General features: G+C 47.4%; 1 protein-coding gene across 2 annotated transcripts; it reads right to left on the minus strand.

Moving 5' to 3' along the window:
* Nucleotides 1-1,841: 1,841 nt before the first annotated feature.
* On the minus strand, nt 1,842-19,876 carry CDC42EP1 (CDC42 effector protein 1). 2 transcript variants are annotated; one of them, XM_053407088.1, is made up of 3 exons: nt 19,672-19,876; nt 8,372-9,413; nt 1,842-3,401 (listed from the first exon to the last, which is right to left on the minus strand). In XM_053407088.1, the coding sequence occupies exons 2-3, from the start codon at nt 8,787-8,789 to the stop codon at nt 2,584-2,586; spliced, it is 1,236 nt and encodes a 411-aa protein (XP_053263063.1). In that variant the 5' UTR covers nt 8,790-9,413; nt 19,672-19,876; the 3' UTR covers nt 1,842-2,583. The 2 variants fall into 2 exon arrangements, with proteins under 2 accessions (XP_053263063.1, XP_053263062.1); XM_053407087.1 differs by lacking the exon at nt 19,672-19,876 and adding an exon at nt 15,311-15,601.
* Nucleotides 19,877-21,425: the final 1,549 nt, after the last annotated feature.

Here is a 21,425-nt window from a genome sequence, read left to right on the forward strand (position 1 = left end):
ACATAGATCTCGTTGGCAGTTTTTGCAGGAATGGGCTTCCTCCAGCCACTGCCAGCTCGTTGAACAATCAGAGTGCTGTGAGGGACAAGTTGTGTGACCTCATCCCCCAGAAATCTCTGCCTTGGCACAAAAACCTCTCTGTGTGAGTGTCGGGGAAAACGGGCTCATTCCAGAGAAGCTGTAATGCCAAGAGGCATCTAAACCAGAGGACACGTGGAGCGCTGTGATCCAACACCCCTTGCTGAGCAGAGGCACCAGGAAGGAGAGGAAAGGACAGACAAGGGTTCCCCAAGCCCTTGGAGAAACTGTGTGCTCTAATCATTAACGCTCTTAGACAGAACTAGCTGTATACAAACAGTATACAATACTGGACCTTGCTGGACAGAATTGTGGAGAAAAGACTCCCTGAAGGGTGTATATATTATGGGAAAGAAAAGACTCCTTTGCCTTATCTGTCCCTTCCAAACACTGGGGAGAAGGGCAGTGAGGCCCTACTCTGGACTGGTCTTTGCTTGAGTCAACCGAGCTAGACACCAAGAGAACAAACTTTATGGAATCTTTTTGCAGTAACAGGGTCAGGGAGGGAGAGGAACAAAAATGCATCTTCCTGGGTCTTTCTAAACATGATTTCTATGGGAAATCATGTTGTGTGATGCATTCTGATTCTTACTGGCAGCCATATCAGATGCTGCACAATGACTCCTTCCTCATGGCTGGTATGTCCTCTGAATACCAAGCGTTTGCTCTTTGGCATCCGCCTCATCCCTTTTGTTTATCATCTAAATAGTTTCTTGAGAGCAGAGTGATTTGACCACAGAAAAATGCAGACAGGGCTGGAAAAAGGCTGTGTATGAGTATCTCCTAAAATATGCAGAGTGGGGGGCAAGGGGAGAGTTGGACTTAGGAGCCTGATTCTTATGTTGTTACTATGCTAGGAGAAGATGACAACAACCCCCAGCCTTTTTTGTGACGACCTCTTCAAACTGTGCCTCATGAGAGGATTCAGAGTGACCCACCTCATGTTTCACATGAGGTGTTTCCCCGCCAAAAGCATCCCTATGTGTAATTTACCAGCTCAAAGGCTTGACCATATTCACTCTTTCTAGGGTGGGAAATTGTTGCTGTGGGAGAATATTTCCCATAAGGTACATTTCAAATGTACTTCTCCCCACTTTGTTAGTGAAACTTGAGGTGGGGTACAGTCTTTGAGGACTTGATAATGCCATTATGTTTGTCTGAATGGTCCCCCGAGGCCACATCTTTGAGGACAGGGATGGGGAAAACCAGATGTTTTTAGATTCCATCTTCCATCATCCTGCTCATTGGCCATGTTGGCTACTGCTGGTGGGAATTTGGTTCCAACATCTGAAGCGCCACATGTTCCCCATGTGGGACAAGTTAGGCATGTTAAGGCAGACTGAGGGGCTCCACCCAGCTATACCCTGAGAAGTGCTTTTCTTCCAGAACAAGCAGCCCGTGGGTGAGCTACCACAATGGCAGTGAGGCTGTGAGTGCTGGGGACACAGTTAAAAAACAACAGGTATGGCTTATGGGCCTTACATGCCCTATTCCTGCTCTAGGAGACCCAGGGAGCAGGGTGAAAAGAGGCCCCCCTCTGTCTCCCATTTTGTGAATTGGATTCCTACACTTACACAAAATGGAGGATCCTGAACTCAATTCCTGTGCAATCCCTGGAAGCAGGGTGAACAACAACTTCATAGATAGGCTTCCCTGGAATGAGCTCAGAGTGATACTTCATAGAAGACCAAAATGTACATTTCCTCACTAGAATGCAAAAGGAAGGATAAACAGACCAGGTCCATCCAGGTTTCAGTAAATGCATGGAGCACCAAAGAGCCAGTTAGAGGTCAAATCCAATCCAAGTCTGGTGTTCCTTATAAGCAGAGGAGAGAGGACATCTTGGATAGTTTGATGTTCGAATATCGGACTGGAAGATTAGTGACTGTGATCTTTACCTCAAGCAGAAGACACAAGTATTTCCTGAAAGGTGAATAATGTTGCATTGGGACTGAAGGAAGCCTAGCATCTTGTGGCTTTTCCTGTTCCACCTAGACCTCAGGTTTGCTCCTTTTTCAAAAAACTTCCCTTCTTATAATTGTTTGACAGTGGTGTACAGGGTCTCCTTGGTTTCCCCCCTCTTTCCTTAAGGATAAATTCTTTTTACCGGGCCATGGAGGGGTTGTGCCACAGTTTTCAGTGACAGAATCAGTCAGCCAATGGGGTTAAAGGGAAATGTGAACTCATTAACACCTGTAAATGCTGGCTGCATCGCAGAGCCATGACCTCAATGAAAGAGCCAACAAAGGCTGGCTGTCTCCTTTGTGTGGTTCTGCTTTACTTCTGCCCCTTTCTTTAGACCACCAAAGCCAGAAGGAGGAGCAGGAGAGCAAAGCAGGTAATTGAGCTCCCTCCTTCACCGGCCTATCACCATCTAGAACATCTCCAAAGAAGGCTAACCCTGTGAGTTCACACACCAGTCGGCCTGCAAGGTGCATAGTTCCCTTTAACCCTGGTCTCTCCTGGGAGTGTGATGGGAGGTCACAAGAGAGCATCTACAGCTGTTCAAACCTTAACTTCATCGTCCTCCTCATCAACATAGTCAAAGGAATCACTGTGCCTCTCCCTAGCAATGCTTGCTCCATCTCTGTAGAACTCTTCCTCCTCCTCCTCCTCGTCTTCCTCCTCCTCTACTCTGTGGTGCCATCTGGCCTTGCGTTCCTGCTGTTCAGCCTTCAGACGCCACATGTTGGCTTCTGGGCTTTCCCATGAGGCTTGGTTTCTTGGCTCTTCTCGCTGCTGCAGGCTGCGGTAGGAAGCTAAAACCTGGGCTGCCCGGTTGAATTCTCTTGCTTCCATGTCGCAGCCATTCTGGTGCTCTTGCCAGTGGGTTTCTTTCGGCACTGCTCCCAGCTCGGAGGGCTTTCCCCTAGAGCAGGGCGACCCTTCCTGCGATGACTCTCTGGAATGAAAATCCCCATTGGCACAAACGGATTGCACCAGTGGTGAACTGGCCTCGGAGCGAACCCAAAAGCTTGATGCAGTTTTGCTCTCTTCACTTTTAGCATGAAGAGACCCTGGTCTCCAGGGCAATGAGTCCTCCCCACTGGTGTCCTCTGGGCAAAGTGGTGAGGCAGTGTCACTGCAGGCTGAAATTTTGCCCTCCCCTCTTTCCTCCTCTTCTGTGTTGCTGTGGCCGTGATCTCCCGGGAAGCTGATGACATGGAGGAGTTCACTCATCAGGGAGGGGCCAAGGTCAAGGTCAAGGCGAAAAGACAGCAAGGAGTCTGAGCGATTCAGCGCTGATTCGGCACGGTGGGAGCTTTCCTGGGTCTTCTCTGAGCGAGGAACACGAGGGATGGTGCAGAATCCAGATTCCACTCCTGAAAAGGCAGTGAAAGCAATGGTCAGAACAAAGCATGGGAGAACCTGTCCTTTGCAGTACACACGAGAGCACAGGGCAGCCTTCTCCAATGTGGTGCCCTTCAGATGTTTTCGAACGTAACACCCATCACCCCCACATCCATTAGGATGGGAATTGTAATCTAACAACTTCTAGGGAGAATCACGTTGGAGAAGGCTGGTGTAGGATGGCAATCCTCTTATCCATATATGATGCAAAACATATGGATGGGTCAGCATTAGTCTCCAGGTATCCCCGGGAAAGGGAAAGCTGTTTTGTGTGGCCCAATCCTTCTTTTTAAAACCCTGCGAGTCTCTGTCCCTCACAATTGGAGAGATGTTAACAGATGTGATAGCAAAAGAAGGGTGAAAACTAAGCAAGCGTGTCAGAATGAAGACCACATTTATTACATTTGACAACTGATATGGCTTCTAAGACCCAGTTTTGCTGCTTTTCAAGTGCTTAGTCAAGGTTTCTTTGCATCAGAGGATGGCAATTTCAGGATGAGGTTATCGCAGAAGGAGCGCACTGTGTCAAGCTAATGTTGATTCACATTTGCTATGCTCATGCACGTTGTGTTAATAGCATGCAACTAAAATATGCAAATTAGCCACAGCTCAGTGGCTTATGAGCTATTTCCAATGAGCAGCTCTCGGTGCTAAGAGCAAATGGTTCATCCCTGAGCTCACCCGGTATCCTCCCTCCCTCCAACAGAGTCTCTATCAGATGTAGAGAGGAGAGGAAATATGTGACATCTCAGTATGATAATGGCACACTACTTTTCTTGCTTGTCTTTTCCATCCTCTGGCAAATAAAACTCAGTGGCCTGAGCTTCCCAAACTTTTGAAAACCAGGGCAGAGGTTGTTTTCCCACCTTGGAGGCACAATGTACTTTCACAAAAACACATCATTTATTCAGTTAGCTCCCAGAACAGTAGGAGGAAGGTGGTTTACCTTGGAGTTAGGGGGCAGGCTAGTTAATAGCCCAATCAGTTATGGCTCAGGGGTGAAATACCAAGATTTGGGGGGTAAGAAGGATGCTTCTTACATCACCCCAAACCAAGGGTATCCAAGGTGGTTCCCTCCAGCTGTTGCTGGACTCCATCTCCCATAAACTCCAGCTGTTGGCCATGCTGGCTGGGGCTGATGGGAGCTGCGAGTCCAACCACAGCATTGGCTACCCCTGCCTCTATGCCTGTCAGCTGTAGGGTGGGCTGTGTCCTCTATCAGGATACTATCACTTTCCATACAGAGGCAGAAAGAGGGGGATCGATGCTGCCTTGCTAGATCCATTGGGCATAAACTGATGGGCGATCCAATAACTGCCTAATAACTCAAGGCACTCTCCAGTCCCTCTCAAGTGCTACAACAAGTAGTGTGGGGCTCATTGGTTTAAAGATACTTTGATGTAGATGCTGATCACTTTTAAGTTAATAGCCTTTGTGAATAACCTTCAGTCTTTTGTGTACACCGTTATGATAAGAGCAGAGTGAATTCTGCACCAGGGACATTTGGCCTGAGTGATGAAATCGTAGGGTTGGCTGCGCCGCAAATAAATAGCAAGCAATGGGATTGCAGGCTTGATTGCACTGCAATATTAGCTGGATGAATTGGAGAGAATGGGGAACCAGGTCTATATTTGAATGACTGACCCAGGCTTCTCCTTTACTCATAAAGCTGGAATTAATCTGGGTGAAAAGAAAAGGCGATATAAAGAAATCTGGGGGCGGAAGGATGTGTGCGCGGCAACTGCTGCATGGCTTGCAATGTTCGACAGAGGGCAGCGTTGCCCCGCTCTCTGCCTTGATGAAAGCCAGGCAGGCGCCAGCAATGCTAGAGGGGGCCAGGCAGCTGGGGAAAAGCCATTCTGCAGCAACAGGAGCTCAGAACAGAGACCGTTATTCACCTCCCTGCTAGTCCCACCTCAGTGCAAATGCTGCAGTGTGGACATTTCGTATTGGGCATGCAGAGTCTAGACAGAGCAAGCAGCGTCTCTGTTTAAGCAGTGAAAGTCAGGCTAGCTGCTATGCAAAGCTTTGAGCTCAGATCACCACAGGGCAAGAAGCTTTAGTTATGCTGGCTAGTGGAGGGTCTAGGTTCCCCCTTTTAGGTGAACCAGGCAATGCGTTTTGCCAATGGAGCAGGGTTGCCCTATTGCACCCTGTCTGTCTGCTTCTCCCTCCATTCAATACTCTCTGTTCCAGGGCCCATGTTACTGTCACCTTTCCCCCATATCCCGCTCTCTTCCTTTCTCCTCTGCCAAACATGCTGTAAATTCCTTACCCAAAACACACACACAGTCCTATTTCCTAACAGCTGCATGTTCGGCATTTGTTGCCTGAGACAAACATCCAGACTCGAGACAAAAAAGACAGGCTTTTCCAGAGCTTCTGACAAGGCTGCTCCCAAATTATTTAACTATCACCTTACATGCCCATGACTATCCGACAATACTGGACAAACCAGGAAACCGATGTACAGCCCAATCCTAGGTTATGTGACAGTGAAATTACAGTATCTCCACTGCATTTGCACATTTAAGACTTCTAAAACAATTGGGCACAGGATTGAAGCCTTAGATTTCTTTCTCCATCTTTTATTTCCTTTTCTTCCACACTTACTAACCCCTAAAGTAATGCCAGTACTGTAAAATACCAGCCAGTTTTTGTCTCACATATATATATATATATATATTTAAAAATTCTAAGTTGAAAAGGCTGCCAGCATGGCTTACAAGGGAACAATGACAAGCAAGACTCGTTACATATCTTGATTCCAATCACAAATCAAATATATTTTAAAAGCAAAAGTGTTAATGCTATCTTCACTCACATGCACCGTGCACATTCAGCATAAGTTGTGAAAAGCTTTTCGATGCTATGCAAATGATACACACATATGTCCTGTATGCCAGTTGGGGTTAACCTGTCTTTTCCAGAGGTACAATTTGTACAATTTGTAAATGTGCAGGGTTTTTCACAAATAACACTGAGCATGCAGATGAGGCAGAAGTGAGGACTAGAGTTTCCAGACTTGAAGGGTTTGCCTGGCCCTTTCCAGGTCGTGGGTGAAAGGCTTGAATCTCCAAGTGGACAAGGTTTCAGTCTGGCATGAGCTGGCTGCAAATTATAGCATAGACACGCTCTGTGTGCGCATCTGCCCTACTCTCCTCTCCCAATTAACCTCTGTCTCCAGGACCCATCTCCATGACATCACCAAGGGCCACCCCAAGGACTCTGGTTTGGGCCCTGAAATCTCAGGGTCTGGGATGCTCCTGACCTGACCTGGCAACTCTAGCAAGGACAGCAATAGCACTATCCTCCCCTTAGGATGCTCCATACTGTCGTCATTTGCAGTCAGCAGCAGATGGTGGCGTGGGGTGTTGCTGCTCACCTTACTTCCAGTTGCTTGCACTGCTGCTGCTTACCATAGAGAGGTGAGGCAGTGGCAAGGCCAACATGGTGCAAACACACTGGCAGGGACAATCCAGCACTCCTGCTGGTGTGTTTGCACTGCACCCACTTCTCCCCTCTTCCGTTACTTCCTGGTAAGCAGCAGCAATGTGACCAATCAGAGGTCAGGTGAGCCATGGTGCCACGTGCAACTCTATCTGCTACTGTTCACAGTTCAGCAGACATCAATTATTTTTCTCTCCTGGTCTGCTTGTACATTTTAATCTAATTTGACTTGCTCATGATGTCTGCAAAGCTGATCTTGTTGCTCTTGATTATTTTGCTCTAATTTCTACCAGTTTAGCTCTTGCAAAGTTAAGCTTGCTTATTTGCTAGTAACATGGTAAGGAAAGAAAGAAAGAAAGAAAGAAAGAAAGAAAGAAAGAAAGAAAGAAATCAGCAAGGGACTTCAGAGAGTAGCACTTTGATCTAAAGTAAACAATGAAGAAACAGATGAGAGAGAAAAGTAATAAGCAAGTCAATAAGCCAGGGTAGTAGAGGTATGCAAGCAAACAAGAAAGAATCAGTAGCTGTCTTATAGAAGACCCTATGCGCTGCACTGACCTAATGTTTACTCTGAGGAAAATAAGACGTCTCTGAAACATTAGTCATTCCTGAAAATATCCAGGGCCTTTGCTTTGCTTTCCTGTAATATTCACTAACAGCATGTATAGTTGCAATGAGAGATTTACCCTGCCCCTTCTTTTCCTTTTCCCTTGTTTTTCCCCCAAACCATGTTTCCCATCATCAGTCTTTCAGACTTCTGTGGAGAACTGGGTAGACCAGAAAACATACGTAGCTATTTCTAGCCTCTTCTTAATGGTGCCAGGAGTATGTGCAGTGCATTCTGGGATTGCATGACTTGGCAGAAATATCACTGCTTGTACACTGGTAGAAGTATGTTGGAAAAGCCATCACAAGGAAATGGATGAGATCTATGGCGCATACTTAAATGCTTTGCTACCATTTGCTTATGTGTGTGTGTGTGGGGGGGAGATTTATGAAAACACTCAGAGTCCTGGAGAGCTACGTCCCAACCAAAAACCTTCTATCTCCTTAGCTTTTATTTTATATTTTGTTACTCACTTAAAAGTCCTCTAGACCTAAACATATGTACAGTCATGTTTGCCGGTGATGCCCGTGGAACAACTTAATGCAAGCCTGTCATTTAATGTTGTTTATTGGACACGTTGCAATGACTCAGGAGAAAGTACTGATTTGTTAGTACAGCAAGCTGCAGACTTGTGTTGTAACAAGTAAAACAACTGAAGAAAAGAGATTTAATGGAGCAGATAGAGAAAGAGCAATGAGAAATAGTTGTACTATTATGGAAGAGGCCAAGTTCAGCATGCTGCCCTTAAACATGCACAGCACTCCTAAATAAACAGAAATCTCAAAAGTATTCAGTAAAGAAGTATTTGCATATGTGTAGGATTGTTTTGATTGCCCACCTAAGAGTGAAGCAAGGCAAACCAATCCACCACCAGATGCCACCTACCATAGCCAGAGAAGCTGTTGGGAGTGCTCTTGAAGGCAAAGGGTACTCCAAAGCCATCGCTCCCGTAGCTTCCTTCATTGAGCTGCGGCAGTGATACGGCGTTCTTGATGATGGGTGAGATGGCAGGGGGCGTAGGAGAGGCCTCGTCCTTGTTCCTGCTTCCTCGGCTCCTTAGCGGGCTCCTCCTCACGTGCCACAGTGTCCGAGCAAAGAAGTTGTTGGGCTTGGCTTCCTCGCCGCCATGGTTCCTGAGGAAGGAAGTGTCCCCAAAGGCATCGCCGCCACGACCCACATGCATGGTATGGCGGAAGTCCCCCAGTGGTGGGCTGATCATGTCCGGGGTCAGCTCCACTTTGAGACGGCGCTTGCTGTGGGAGCCAGACACCCAGCCAATCACTGGCAGCTTCCCAAGACTCATCTCCTAGCCCGTTTATCGAAACACTGTCTCAGAAATACAGGGAGGTGCCGTTCAAGAGAGGTGGGCACAACTCTGGAGGTGTTTGTGTCTCAGTGACTGGTCACAGTCCAGGATCCCTCCATCACTTGTCCCTCTGCTTTCTTTCTTGCTTCAGAGGTCTTTCTTCCGACCTATTCAGGACCAACCTGTCGTGGAACTTCTAGGTTTCCAGCTGGGTGTGGGCACCTGATTTCCACCCACCTCTGTAGATCCCTTAGACAGCGCCTCTTCACAGCTTTAAGGAAGCCACCAGGCTAATTTGTTTCTTCCAGGTCTGGGCCTTCAGGAATACAGAGAGATGTGTGTAGACCAGAACCCCTGTCTCTCTCTCTCCTTGGACAGAGGGAGGAGAAGCAGTGATCAAGGAGGCTGTTGTTACACCGGTCGTTGTTCCTGTCTGGCTGGAAGTGTGCAAAGCTGGAGGATTAATGCTAATCCGCTAACTCTTCTTCCGCCTGCTCTTTCTCTCTCCCGGCTTCTCTTATTCCACCTCCCACCGGTATGGGAACTGGCTAACAGATGGGATAGCAGGTCGCCAGAGCCAGAGTCAAATGCCTTGATCCTGGATTCCTGCTGTAAGAGGTTCTGAAAAAAGACAGAAAGGAAGGTGAGGCTCCTGAGCTGAGATGGTCTGAAACTGAAAACCTCAGAAGTGAGACTTTGCTCAACTGCTTCTTGTCGCCAACTTGTGTAGCAAAAACTCACTTTTTGCATTGTGTCCATGGGGCCCATTAAATAGGACTTCATCTAAACGACTGAACAACAACATCTCAGATGCCCCACCAGGTGGGTGAGGTTTTCTGCCTGTTATGCTTTAGTGCTGTCATAGTTTATATTTAGTGCAACATTGTTGGTCAAGCAGTTGTGGAGAAGGCACAAGGTCTTCCAATAAGCAGGCAAGAATAACTTCCCCCCTTACCTCCCCACTCTGCTAGCATGGCTCAGGATGGCCAACAAGATAGTCTGAAACAAAATTTGATGGTGAGTGGAAGTTGTCCTAATTTATTATATCTGCATAAGTTTCATTGGTTACCAGTGATTACCTTTAAAACCTGGCATGGCTTAAGTCCAGGATACCTTAGGGACCATCTCCTTCCATATCACCCTGCCTGCTTCTTAAGATCCAGAGAGGCCCATCTGTATCTCATGGAGGGTGGGAAGCCTGCTTCAGTGGGGTGGGAGGGCCTTCCAAAGGAGCAGCACCCAGATGAAGGCACACCTGACCTTGCCCTGCGAAGTGTGGTGGGTTGGCTTCTCCACTCACTTGTTTTTCACTGCTTGTTGTGCACTCTTATTCTGGTGGGTTCTCACTGCATGTAGCAGATAACGCTTTTTTGTTTTGACTTCAACTGTTCACCTTATCTCATTGCCCTGACTTTTTTTTAAAAAAAAACAACAACAACAGAAAACCATGATTTTTAAAATGTTTTGGAAGCAGCTCTGAATGGTATTTTGCTCAGGGTTTGAAATTTCAACAAAGACGAAAAGTTCACAGGTTTGACATGTTGCCAGATTTCAGTACAAAATTTCCTTTCATTCAGCTGGCTCCCAAGAAATGCTCTTATGCCCATTTCTCAGCTGAATACCCCCCTTTTTTTTAGCCTGTTGCCTTGTGCCGGCCCTGCCCTTAGCCTTTCCAGGAGCTCCATCCCACCCCCCTCTCCATTTGTTCCCTCTCTTGCGGATCACCTTGGAAAGCACAGGTGCCAAGGCAGGCTAGAATGCCATGCTCTGTGCCAGGGCCACGTCTCCTTCCCAGCCCTGGCTCTTGTTTGCTCGCTCAGGGGCCCTCTTATCTACGCAGCTGGCAAATGAAAGATTAAAAACCTCAAACTGGGATTTATGATAGATGTTGACGGCCCTCCCCCCACCCCAGGAGGGGGAGAAAACAGTGACCCTCTGCCCTTCATTCCTTGGGCAGCCAGTGTCACTTGTCTGTTGACAAAAGGACACAGAAGTGGTGGTCACCCATGGGGGTGAAGGCAGCATGAAAAAATTATAAGATGGATCGCAACAACACCCTCTCTCCAGTGGATTTGCTATTTGCTACTTGCATTCAGTGCCAGCAGTGCTATAGCCTTCTTCTTAAATAATGGAAGGAGTTAGTCTTAAGCACATGGTGCTCCCTTCTGCCTGGGACCTTCTTCTACCATGTGCACTCTCCAATAAACTATGGCTTCCATCACTACGGAAGAAAGAGCTTGCTGCCTTTACTGATAACGTTGTACACAGGTGGGCCACCCACACCCCACCTGAGCTCCATGCCGCCCTTCACCGTCTTTGGCGCAGCGCCCAAACTCGGAATGGGGCAGGGAGAGAGAAAGAAAGAAAGAAAGAAAGAAAGAAAGAAAGAAAGAAAGAAAGAAAGAAAGAATGATGGATGGATGGATGGATGGATGAAGAAGAAAGAGGAATGAATGAAGTGAGAGAGATAATGGGTGTTGTGTGTGTGGAGAGAGACTGAATGGATGATACATGACTTATGAGGAGACAGGTAGAGAGAGAGAAGTGATGTCCATTTCTTTTTCTTTTTAATCCACCTGTCACCACCTCCCAACCACCTTCCCCCAAGGGAATATGGCTCTTAACCCTGAAAAGGTTGTTCACCCTGCATTTTGGGAGACATATTCTCCAGCATCAGGGAATGGAGCAGAACCCTCCATGTCAAAAGCCAAAGTGTTGTAACGCTTCAGGGGCAGGAGAAGATGGCTGGCTCTCCCCCCCCCCCCCGCCCAATCTGGGAGGTAATACATGTGCTTTATTCAAACATACTCTCTCACACACATGACAGGAGCTAGTGAGGAATGCAAGATGCAGTGTTTATTTATTTTTTAATATGTGTAGTCCACCTTCCTTTTTCCAAAAAAGAAATCCAGGACAAATAGATAATATGTATCAATAATAATCAAATATAAAAATAATATATTTTTTTTTAAATCATCAGAAGTACTAGCAGTTTTGCCACCTTCTTTATGGCAAGGGTCTCCTATCTTTAACAGCTGCAGGGGCCAAAATTCAATAGGTATAGTTTTATCCAAGAACAGAGATGCAGTAGTTGAATTCTTCCCATCATGCAGCTGTTAAAGGCCCCAAAGCCCTGCCAGTAACAAATAGTGGCAACCTAAAATACAGTTATTGTAAATAACAGTTGCCAACTTTTTCCTGGCAGTGTTTCTGTACATTTCACAGCTGCACAACAAGCACAAATTCAAGAGTCCCAGGCTTTTCTTATCAATGTATCTCCACGCTGAGAATATTTCCAGCTGGATTTTCTGTGTGTCATGCAGCTATGAAAGGCACAGGAGCCCTTTCAGGAAAAAAAGAAGGGACTGTTGATGAAAATTTATCTTGCTTTTAATTCTCCCATTCCTTATATACCACAGAGATACAATCCACTGCCTAGAGCAGCCTTCATAAATCTGGTGCTGGTGTTTTAGACTACAACTGCCATTATCCCAGACCTTTGGCCACGTTAGCTGGGACTGATGGGAGCTGGTGTACAAAACATCTGGAAGGCACCAGGTTCAGGAATGATGGAGTCTAGAGCCATCAGTGGACCACATTGCCTGAAAAGCTCCAGAAGAAGGGGATGCATTCCTGAGCCTTGCTTCCTCTGGAGCCTTCTCTCTTTGCAGGCTATGAGCAAAAACTGGGAATGTACAGAATTGTAATATACACCATTTTAAGAAAAATATGTGCTGGTTAAGGTAGACACATGGAGTGACCAGAACCAAGGGAGAACAGGATCTCCTGTAACTTTGACAACGTTGAAGAAAATGTAATTTTTGCAGCTGGTCTTGTCACAGTGTGGCATGTTTGAGAAAAGATGCACCTGCTGCAATTCCCTGTTCCACAAACTATTATCAAGTACAAAGCACCAGGCATCTCTTGCATCCAGTCAGTCTAGAGCTGCTCATTCAGGCTTTTCGTTACGCCATATTCAAGTGCAACCAGTGAGCAAGCCTGAATGTACTGTAGTTGGCAGATACTATATTTCCATTACCTTCTACATCATGCTGACCAACATGGCAGCTTTTGCAGGAAGCTGGGTGTGTATGTTCTCATTTCTTGCACAGTAGCCTAAACATGTTCATGGGATATTTCTACAACTGTACAGTCAGGGATAAGCACTGACTCTTCTGTCCTCTCCCTTTCCCTCCAAGTCCCTCATACTCCAGTCCATTTGTGAGTTTGAGTGTAGGAACCTATTCCTTTTATTTGTGTACAATGTACAATGGCCTGGTTGACACATCACATTAAACCATGGTTTAACACTGAGGGTGAGCATCTAGCAGGCCACAGCTTCCCTATCCCTGGTCTAGAGTGTTGGGCTAGGAGGCCTGCATTCCTAGTGAAGCTCAGTGGGTGACCTTAGTCCAGTCAGTTTCTCTCAACCAAACCTACCTCACAGGGTTGTTGTGAGGGGAAGTACCCTGTATGCCACTCTGAGCTCCTTGTAAGAAAGGCAGGACAAAAATATAATGAAATAAACAATAAATAATTCCTGACACATACAACAAGCTCAAAGTCTAACTCTTTGAGTCCTTGCTGCCCCAGGTGGCAAATGCCAAGCAGTGCCCTTCCCCTGCAGCCAGAAGGCCTTGGTCTAATGCCCAAACCACAATGTGCCACTGGCTCCACAGAGCTCCTTATCTTCCATCTTTGGCTCTGCTCCCTCTTTCGTTCTTTCTCCTTCCAGCCAACCTAGGCTGCTGCTGCTGAGACTACCAAATTAGTCTGGAACGAAAACAACAAAAATCTTTCCCACTCACTAGAATTCACAGGCCAAACATCCAGTTATGCCTTTGTTTGAGGAAAGCTCTCGTGGTCAACCGATGAACAATGGCTTTTGTTCTGCTCCTCAGTCTATGTATTTCATCTGTCACATGTGCAGTGGACTCCTAAGCGTATTTACTTGGCTCGTCCAAATGAGTTCAACAGTTGCATACTCCCAAACATGGGTGGATAGGATTGCAGCCATTCCTTTACAGCATTTGCCACACTGGCCATCTGTTTAGAACAGGCTTTCCCAGCCTGGGGCCCTCCAGATGTTTTGGGCCACTACTCCTTGCATGCCCCTGCTGATGGGAGTTGTAGTCCAACGTATCAGGAGGACACCAGGTTGGCACAGGTGCTTGCCCCCTACTTTTCTAGCATCTCTCAGGTTGGATACCCAGCTTTCCTTCACCCCAGTCCTGCCTATTATAAGAACCCCAAAGAAAGAAGAGAGTGAACAACATGAAATGGCCACCATCTTCATGACGCCTCTTATTTTAGGGGATTCTTCTGGCTTGCTGTTGTCCAGCCCACCACAGTCACATTAAACTTAATCAATGTATCATGTTAGTTGCCCATTAGGCTTTCAGTTTTGAGTTGGTAAAGTTCAAAGAGGTCACCAGAGATAGTTCTCTTTCAAATAAGAGTGAAAGGGAACTGATCCAGATGTCTCCTTGCTTGGAACAGCTAGAACCCAAATTGGCTTCCCTAAAGGTAGGCACACCAAAAGCAGAAAGAGATGGTTCAAGGTGGTCTGAGAACAGAACTAGAACTGTTTGGAGTCACACTTTTGAGTGCAACGAATCCTTGCCCATTTCCCCTTGCTAGGCAACACTTAAAGCTATATCAGCTGAGCCATGTGGAACTGGAACCAGCAAAAGTCTAGAAGATCCTTCCGCTGGAGACAGTTTTCCTGCCCAGATCGGGAGAATAGTCTGGAAGGTCAGCCTCATAAGCCTTGAAAGCAAAGTGACGTGTGTGTGTGTGTGTGTGTGTGTATGTGTTTATCTGATCTTGAATGTCAAAGTACTTCAGATGCACCTGATGAAGTGAACAGTAGTCACGAAAACTTACGCCATAATACATTTTTTAGTTTTTAAGGAGCCACAAGACTTTGATCAAAGTACTTCCTAGTCCCTTCACATATACACCCCCCCCCCCGGAATTCCCTTTCCTGTCTGAAAAAGCAAAGTGGCCTGCTTAACCCTTCAAAGAAAAGATGATCGAAACTACTTTCACCTGGCGCACGCACACATCACAACTTCTGCTTCAGTGCCCATTTTCCTCTGTGACATGGCTCCCTCTTGACTCCTTAGACCTTTCTCCACCCTGCTATCTCTTCTTCCCTCTCTGCCCATTCCTCCCCATCTACAAATCCCCTTTCAACTTACTTACATTTCTCTTTTCTCTTACATTGTCTCTCCCCTTCTCCTTCCAGTGCCCATCCCGCAAACAACTTGCTTTCCATTTCTCCTCCTGGCCTCTTTAAATTCACATTTTCCTATTACAGCTTCCCTCCGTTATTCCTTGCTTCTCATATGATGATGAGGAGGAGTTTATTAGCAGTTGCCATAGAGCTCAATTTCCTTTAAGGCCCCCGATGTCACTCCCCACCCCACAGCTCCCCTTTCCCCTTGCCAGCCCAGTCTGCCTCACACCCCTCATGTGTGACACGCATACAAATACCAAAAACTTTTGGACTTTACCTTATCTTGAGGGGACAAAAAAAGAGAAGAATTTCTGAGGAGCTTGGATTTTTTTTCCCACACAGCAAACTTGCCGGCACGCCCACAACACGGGGAGAGCGGTCCCCCCTCGCCCCACACAGCCTGGCGAGGGATGCCAGTGACGTGAGAGACCCCCAAATCCTTCGCCCTCCGTTCCCTCACGGCGGGCATCCAGCACTGGAGTCGCTGGAGGAGGCACGAGAGGGATGTGGAGAGCGCGGGGCGGAGTTTCAGCCCGCCCTGACCAATCCGGAGCCGTCAGGGAACGAAGTCCGGAGGAATGGATTTCAAAAGTCCGGCCAGGGGGGAAATTCAGGAACTCCTGAGCCCCATCCTCCCCCCCCCCCGTCTTTCCACACGAGACTTCCGCCTCACGAAGCGTCTGGCATTCTGGCTGCTCCCCCCTCGCGAAGTGGAATGGAGGGCAGCCTCTTCTCGCGCGCTCCCAACAATACCCTCTTCTTTTCGCCCAAAACTCGAGTGGGGAAACTAGACGGTGCGCCACGCGCGCAAAGAGCAGCAGCGCGCATGGGACTTGCGAGCGTGGATCGCAGGCAGTGGCGCAGCGGGGTCCTTTTCGACACCCTCCGTCCTTATTTTATGGGAGGGAGGGATTCAAGAGCATACTGGGGAGTTTTAAGTCCGCGCGCCATCGAAGTGTCTTCAAGCGCTCTCTTGCCCTAGCGTGACAAATCCATTTTGACTTCTTGTGGTTAGGAAAGGAAAGCGGTTGCACTGAAAAATGTGGGATCAGGGTGCCAACTTGAATGAAATATGGGTGGGGAGGCAAATAGGCCCCGCCTAGCATAATTAATCGCATGAAGTGGTGTGTGCGCACCATTTGAATGGCAATGCCCATCAACTTGGGGAGGGGGCCGCTGGACCCACCTCAAATATTTTTGGGGGCCCCCAAAGAGACCTCGACCGCTAGAAGTTGGCTCCTATGCATGGGATGCGCCAGCAAGTAAGGGGAAGGCATAGATGAACAACAGCCCAGAAGCAAATCAGGATGATTGTGTAACCAGCCCACAATCAAATCAGAACAAATGCTCAAAGAAGGCCAGGCATCGCCTAACTTCTGTGTAAGCTTTGGGCAAGCAAATTAGAATGAATGCTCAATAAGCCTTACACCGCGGACCTTCAGCTGTGCAGCACACAGTAAACTCTTGTCTGTCACCTCTCCTCCCCACCTTTCCATCCTTTTACAGTTGTGTCTATATTGGCCATGCTGACTGGGGCTGATGGGAGCTGGCCTCCACCACCTCTGGAGGGCCACAAGTTCCCCATCCCTGCTGTAGTGAGTCTAGTTACTTCCAGAACAGATTGCCATAATGAGCTCCAGATGGGACTGCCCTTTGGTTCAGAATGCAGCTACCAGGTTTCAGTCTGGAGTCAGTAGATGAGATAATACTACAACTATTCTCTTCTAGCAAAACTGGTTAGCAAGTTGTTTCTGGACTCGGTTCAACCCAAACACAGATCTTTGCTATCTTGTCCTTGATTCTTTTCTAACACTGGCATCCTGTACAGGCATTTTAAGGTAGTTCAGAAAACATACTTTCCGCTGCAAGTCTTATCCTGGAAATATGCAAATCCTACCATGGTACGACCAGGTTCCATGTGCGAAAACAGTTTGCTAAGTCTTGAGATAAAGTTCCCCAGGCAAACACACCCATGCAGTGACTCCTGGTAAGTTCATGGGAGACTCTCAGCTGTAGCAGTTACTGAGTCCTTGATGCAGTAGGGACAGAAGCAGGGGACATTTGGCCAGATGTAGGAATGGCTTGGTGTTTGGGGCAGGTGCTGCAAACCAGTGTCAATAGTCAGAGCCAGCACTGGGCGGGACCATTCACAAAAGCCCTGTAATTTAGGTCAGGCTGCATCGGCAGAGGTGGGGAACCTTTTGCAACCTGAGGGCCACATTTACTTGTGGGCAACCAGAAGGGGGCGGCATATCAGTAGTGGGCGTGGCCAGAACACACTCCGTGGCTCATATGCCCATCCATCCAGGCAATCAAGCAAGAAGTCTTACCACAAGTCAAGGATATATTCCAGGCAGGTAAGATCACTAGAGGCAGGACGGTGCAGAGGCAGGTCAGTGAGGGGTGTAGCTTGTGGGGGGATGACTTGGGAAAGTCTCAAGGACTGCATAGAGAGGTCTAGAGGGCCACATTGGCCCCTCTGAACCTGAGGGTCCCTATCTTCAATGCTATTGTTTCTCAGATAAGTGGGGATTAAAGGGGGCGGGAAAGGGTTCATGTATGTGCTGCACTGACTTCCTCAAAGTTACACAGCCTAAATAATGAGCTGTGTAAATGCAGAATGCAGGCAGACTGGATGATAACACAGGCCTGAGGACTCAGGAAACATCCCTGATGCTACCCTCCACTGGGCTCATGGTTGACTGGGGAGATCTAGCAGCTGGGAGAACTCAGATGGTAGAGCATGAGACTCTTAATCTCAAGAGTCGTGGGTTTGAGTCCCAAGATGGGCAAAATATTCCTGTATTGCTGGGGGTTGGCCTAGAGAACCCTCATGGTGCGTTCCAACTCTACAGTTCTATAATTCTATGATTCTCAGCAGCAGCAGCAGCAGTGGTGGTGGTGCTGGGATCAGGAACCTGGGCTTTGCATTCATGTCCTTGAGGCTAGAAAGCATGATCCTGTGTGTCAGAAACTCAGAAAGCTGTGTTGATGACACAGCTTCCTCCTTCCCCACACCCATGAGGAGGAGGCGCACTGGGCATTAAGGAAGCTCATGTTTCTGCCTTTGGAATAACTTGGTATAGGCTGACTCTTGCTCCAATGTGCAGCAGCAGTAGAGCATGGGATACCGAGGGCTATCCATGGTCTCTAGCACCAAATCCCAAGGTACATTGCAGTTGGCTCCTACTAGCAAGAGAAGTGGAGCCTATCCAAAGGCAAAGTGGGGTGGAGGTGCCTTTAAACACAGGGAAAGCACAGGAGCGGATGGCTTCATGCAGGTGAAGGAACTGGAGTGGCTGTTCTGGACGAAACGCCAAATATGAAAGTATCATAATGTTCTGTGGAAGATAGTAGCTGTTAAGTCTCTTTCAGATCCTTCCTTGGTTCTGTTGCTTCACTTTGGCTTGCACGCCTCCTTTCTTCTCTCCCTGCTATCACTTTGGGAAAAGTTATTGATTGAGTGCCAGGATCAAATCAGCATTTTCTCAGCATGGAGATGCAGTGATTGAGGGAAGCTTCACCTCTTGAATTTCTGTGTCTCATGCAGAGGAGTCCTTCCTGAAATGGGTGACATTCCTATAAATCCACTTTTCTCTAAAAACGATCTGGAGTTCAGTTATCTTTTACTAAAATTGCATGCCGTTACCCCCTGACTTTCCCTATGACACATTCCTTGGTCCATCTTCTCTCTAGTTAACTCATATTTTGTATGTCATGTTTGTGTCCCACTCTTCTGCTAATAAGTTTAGGACAGTGTATATGGTATAGCAGACTGTCCGATATTTATCTTCACAACAGGGAGGTCAAGCTGAGACTGAGACAGTTACCCCAACCAAGTAGAGCAGGCTTCCTCAACCTCAGCCCTCCAGATGTTTTTGGCCTACAGCTCCCATGATCTTTAGCTAGCAGGACCAGTGGTCAGGGATGATGGGAAGTGTAGTCTCAAAGCATCTGGAGGGCCAAGGTTGAGAAAGCCTGAAGTACAGCAGAGGCAGCAGATCTGTGTGAGTGAAGAAATTTCTAAGACTGTTGCCATTATAGATTGACACTTGTCCAATCCCTCTTCAACTGGCTGGATGCATCTTTTGGTTGCAATGCTCATCAAATGTTTTGTGTGGTTATTGTCTAAAATGACGGCTGGATCTGGGCACTGCCACCCGCATCCTCAGAGCTACCCAGTGAGCATCATGACTATGCAGGGGTTTAGCCCTCCGTCTTTTACATTTTTACAGTTCTGGAAATGTAATTCTGCACCCTTACCTCTATCCCATATTGTCAGGCCGGTTGATACCATGAGCCCCAGGGGTATCGCTCGGCACTTAAAGGGTTTGGAACACATGCTCCTGGTACAAATTGACATAACATTTGCATCTTATAATGTACACGTATATGTCCCGCTGGGCAAACTGAGAAGATGGATAGCCGGGGGGTCTCACCCCCAGCACTCACTGTTCACTGCCCCTGCCCTTTAAGCAAAATTGTAAAGGTTTCTAAAAGCAAGGCAGGAGCGGAAATTCAGGGCTTTGCACAGAAGGCCAGAGGCTCAGCCACCCCCGCTTCACCATCCAGCAATGCCCCCAGTGAACTCACTTTCAGCCTTCGTTTCTTAAATTCAACATTTCTACAATAACTTACCAGATACATGGCTGGTGTTTCAGACTAACAGCAACAGCAGCATTTAAAAGGTGGTTTTCCATGCTCGATAAAGCATGCTGCTTTTCGCCCTTGCTTGATGTGGCATCTGTCAAACGTTGGAGGGTTCGGATGCCTGTGAAACAGGGTTAACAATTACTTACCCCACAGCGGGGTTTCTGAGGCCAGACTCGCTAGACCAATTTATTATTAACGTGCAAGAGTGCTGCATTCTTTCGGCCTTGGCGGATGGGGTGGGGCTTTCTGCCAAACCCACGGATCTGGGTGCACCAGGGCGTGATGTCTGAGCAAGTCCTGGCTAAAAGCAGCTGTCCATCCCCTCTGGCTTCTGAACCCAGCCAGCCACCCATTCATCCAGGGTAGTACCTTGAGGATGCCATACAACCCATCCCCTGTCACAGAACATTGTTTGTCTTTTTGCCCCAGCTGGCATTGCTCAGCAGAAGTTTTAACTTTGGCCACATGAGTATAGCCACCCCTTCACTGGAAGATCATGGGATATCCTCCACCCCCCTTCCCCAAACTCTCTCATTGTTGTGGGGTGGGGGGAGTTGATTCCAAAGAAGCTGTAATCATCCCTGCTTGGGAATGCAGAACAAATCTCTTCCAGATTGGGGTCTGGCTGGGGTGGAGTCACAAGACTCTCAGCTGAAAGGGGCTGCAAGCCCTTTTCATCCCTCCCACCCCCTTTTTCTCTCCCCACAACTCTCAGCATCTCTGTACTCCAGGGCAGCAAAGGCTTGCTAATTTTTCTAATAAAATGGATGGAACGCTCCCTTGCCGTCCTGCAGTCAGACCACCCGGGCTTGTGATTCCATCCTTATCTTCTTAAATATGAAGGTTTCCTATTTAGTCATGCTTAAATAGTGGACCACCATGGATCAGGCCACTGCGCTGCCAACACTGGTGCAGAGAAGTCACAAAGGGAGCAAGGTTACTCATTTCACTCCTTCTCTGTTAAGTCAGTCATCCCCATCCTTGACTCCGCTGGTTGCTCTGGCCTCTAGCTCCCATCAGACTTGTTGGGCAAAGTAGTTGTAAGCTACAGGTTTGGGGAAGATTGTGTAGAGACACTGCAAGACATTGTTGTTCTGTTCAGATGGATAGTGCGTGAAACTTTGCATCTTCCTTGAGCCCAGATTATGGAGGAGAGGAAAAGAGTATAACTGCACAGGCCAGAAAGATAGTTTGCCTTGCTTGCAATGTTTCTTCAGCGTCTGTACAAAAATGTGAATAAAACTGATTCGCGCAACATATAAATGCATTTTAAAAGTAATAAATAAACACAGCAGAAAACTAGATAAGAGGCAAATACCAAAACTCGGGGGGGGGGGGGACTAGTAACAGAATAGGACAAAATTCCAAGCATCCTCCAAAATAAAATATCATCATCATCATCATCATCAAACCTTTCTTGGCATCACATACAAACATTCAGAATAAATAGGCCAGTGCGATCTCGTAGCCATTTCAACAGTACAGTCATACCTCGGGTTGAAGTAGCTTCAAGTTAAGTATTTTTGGGTTGCGCTCCGCAGCAACCTGGAATTAACGGAGCTCGTTACTTCCGGGTTTCGCTGCTTGCGTATGCGCAGACGCTCAAAATGACGTCACACGCATGCGTGGAAGCAGTGAAACAAGACCCGTGCATGCGCAGACGCGCAGACGCGTCTTACGTTTACTTCAGGATGCGAACGGGGCTCCAGAACAGATCCTGTTCATATCCAGAGGTACCA

Source organism: Podarcis raffonei, chromosome 10 (assembly GCF_027172205.1).
Source record: "Podarcis raffonei isolate rPodRaf1 chromosome 10, rPodRaf1.pri, whole genome shotgun sequence".
Classification (NCBI taxonomy): domain Eukaryota; kingdom Metazoa; phylum Chordata; class Lepidosauria; order Squamata; family Lacertidae; genus Podarcis; species Podarcis raffonei.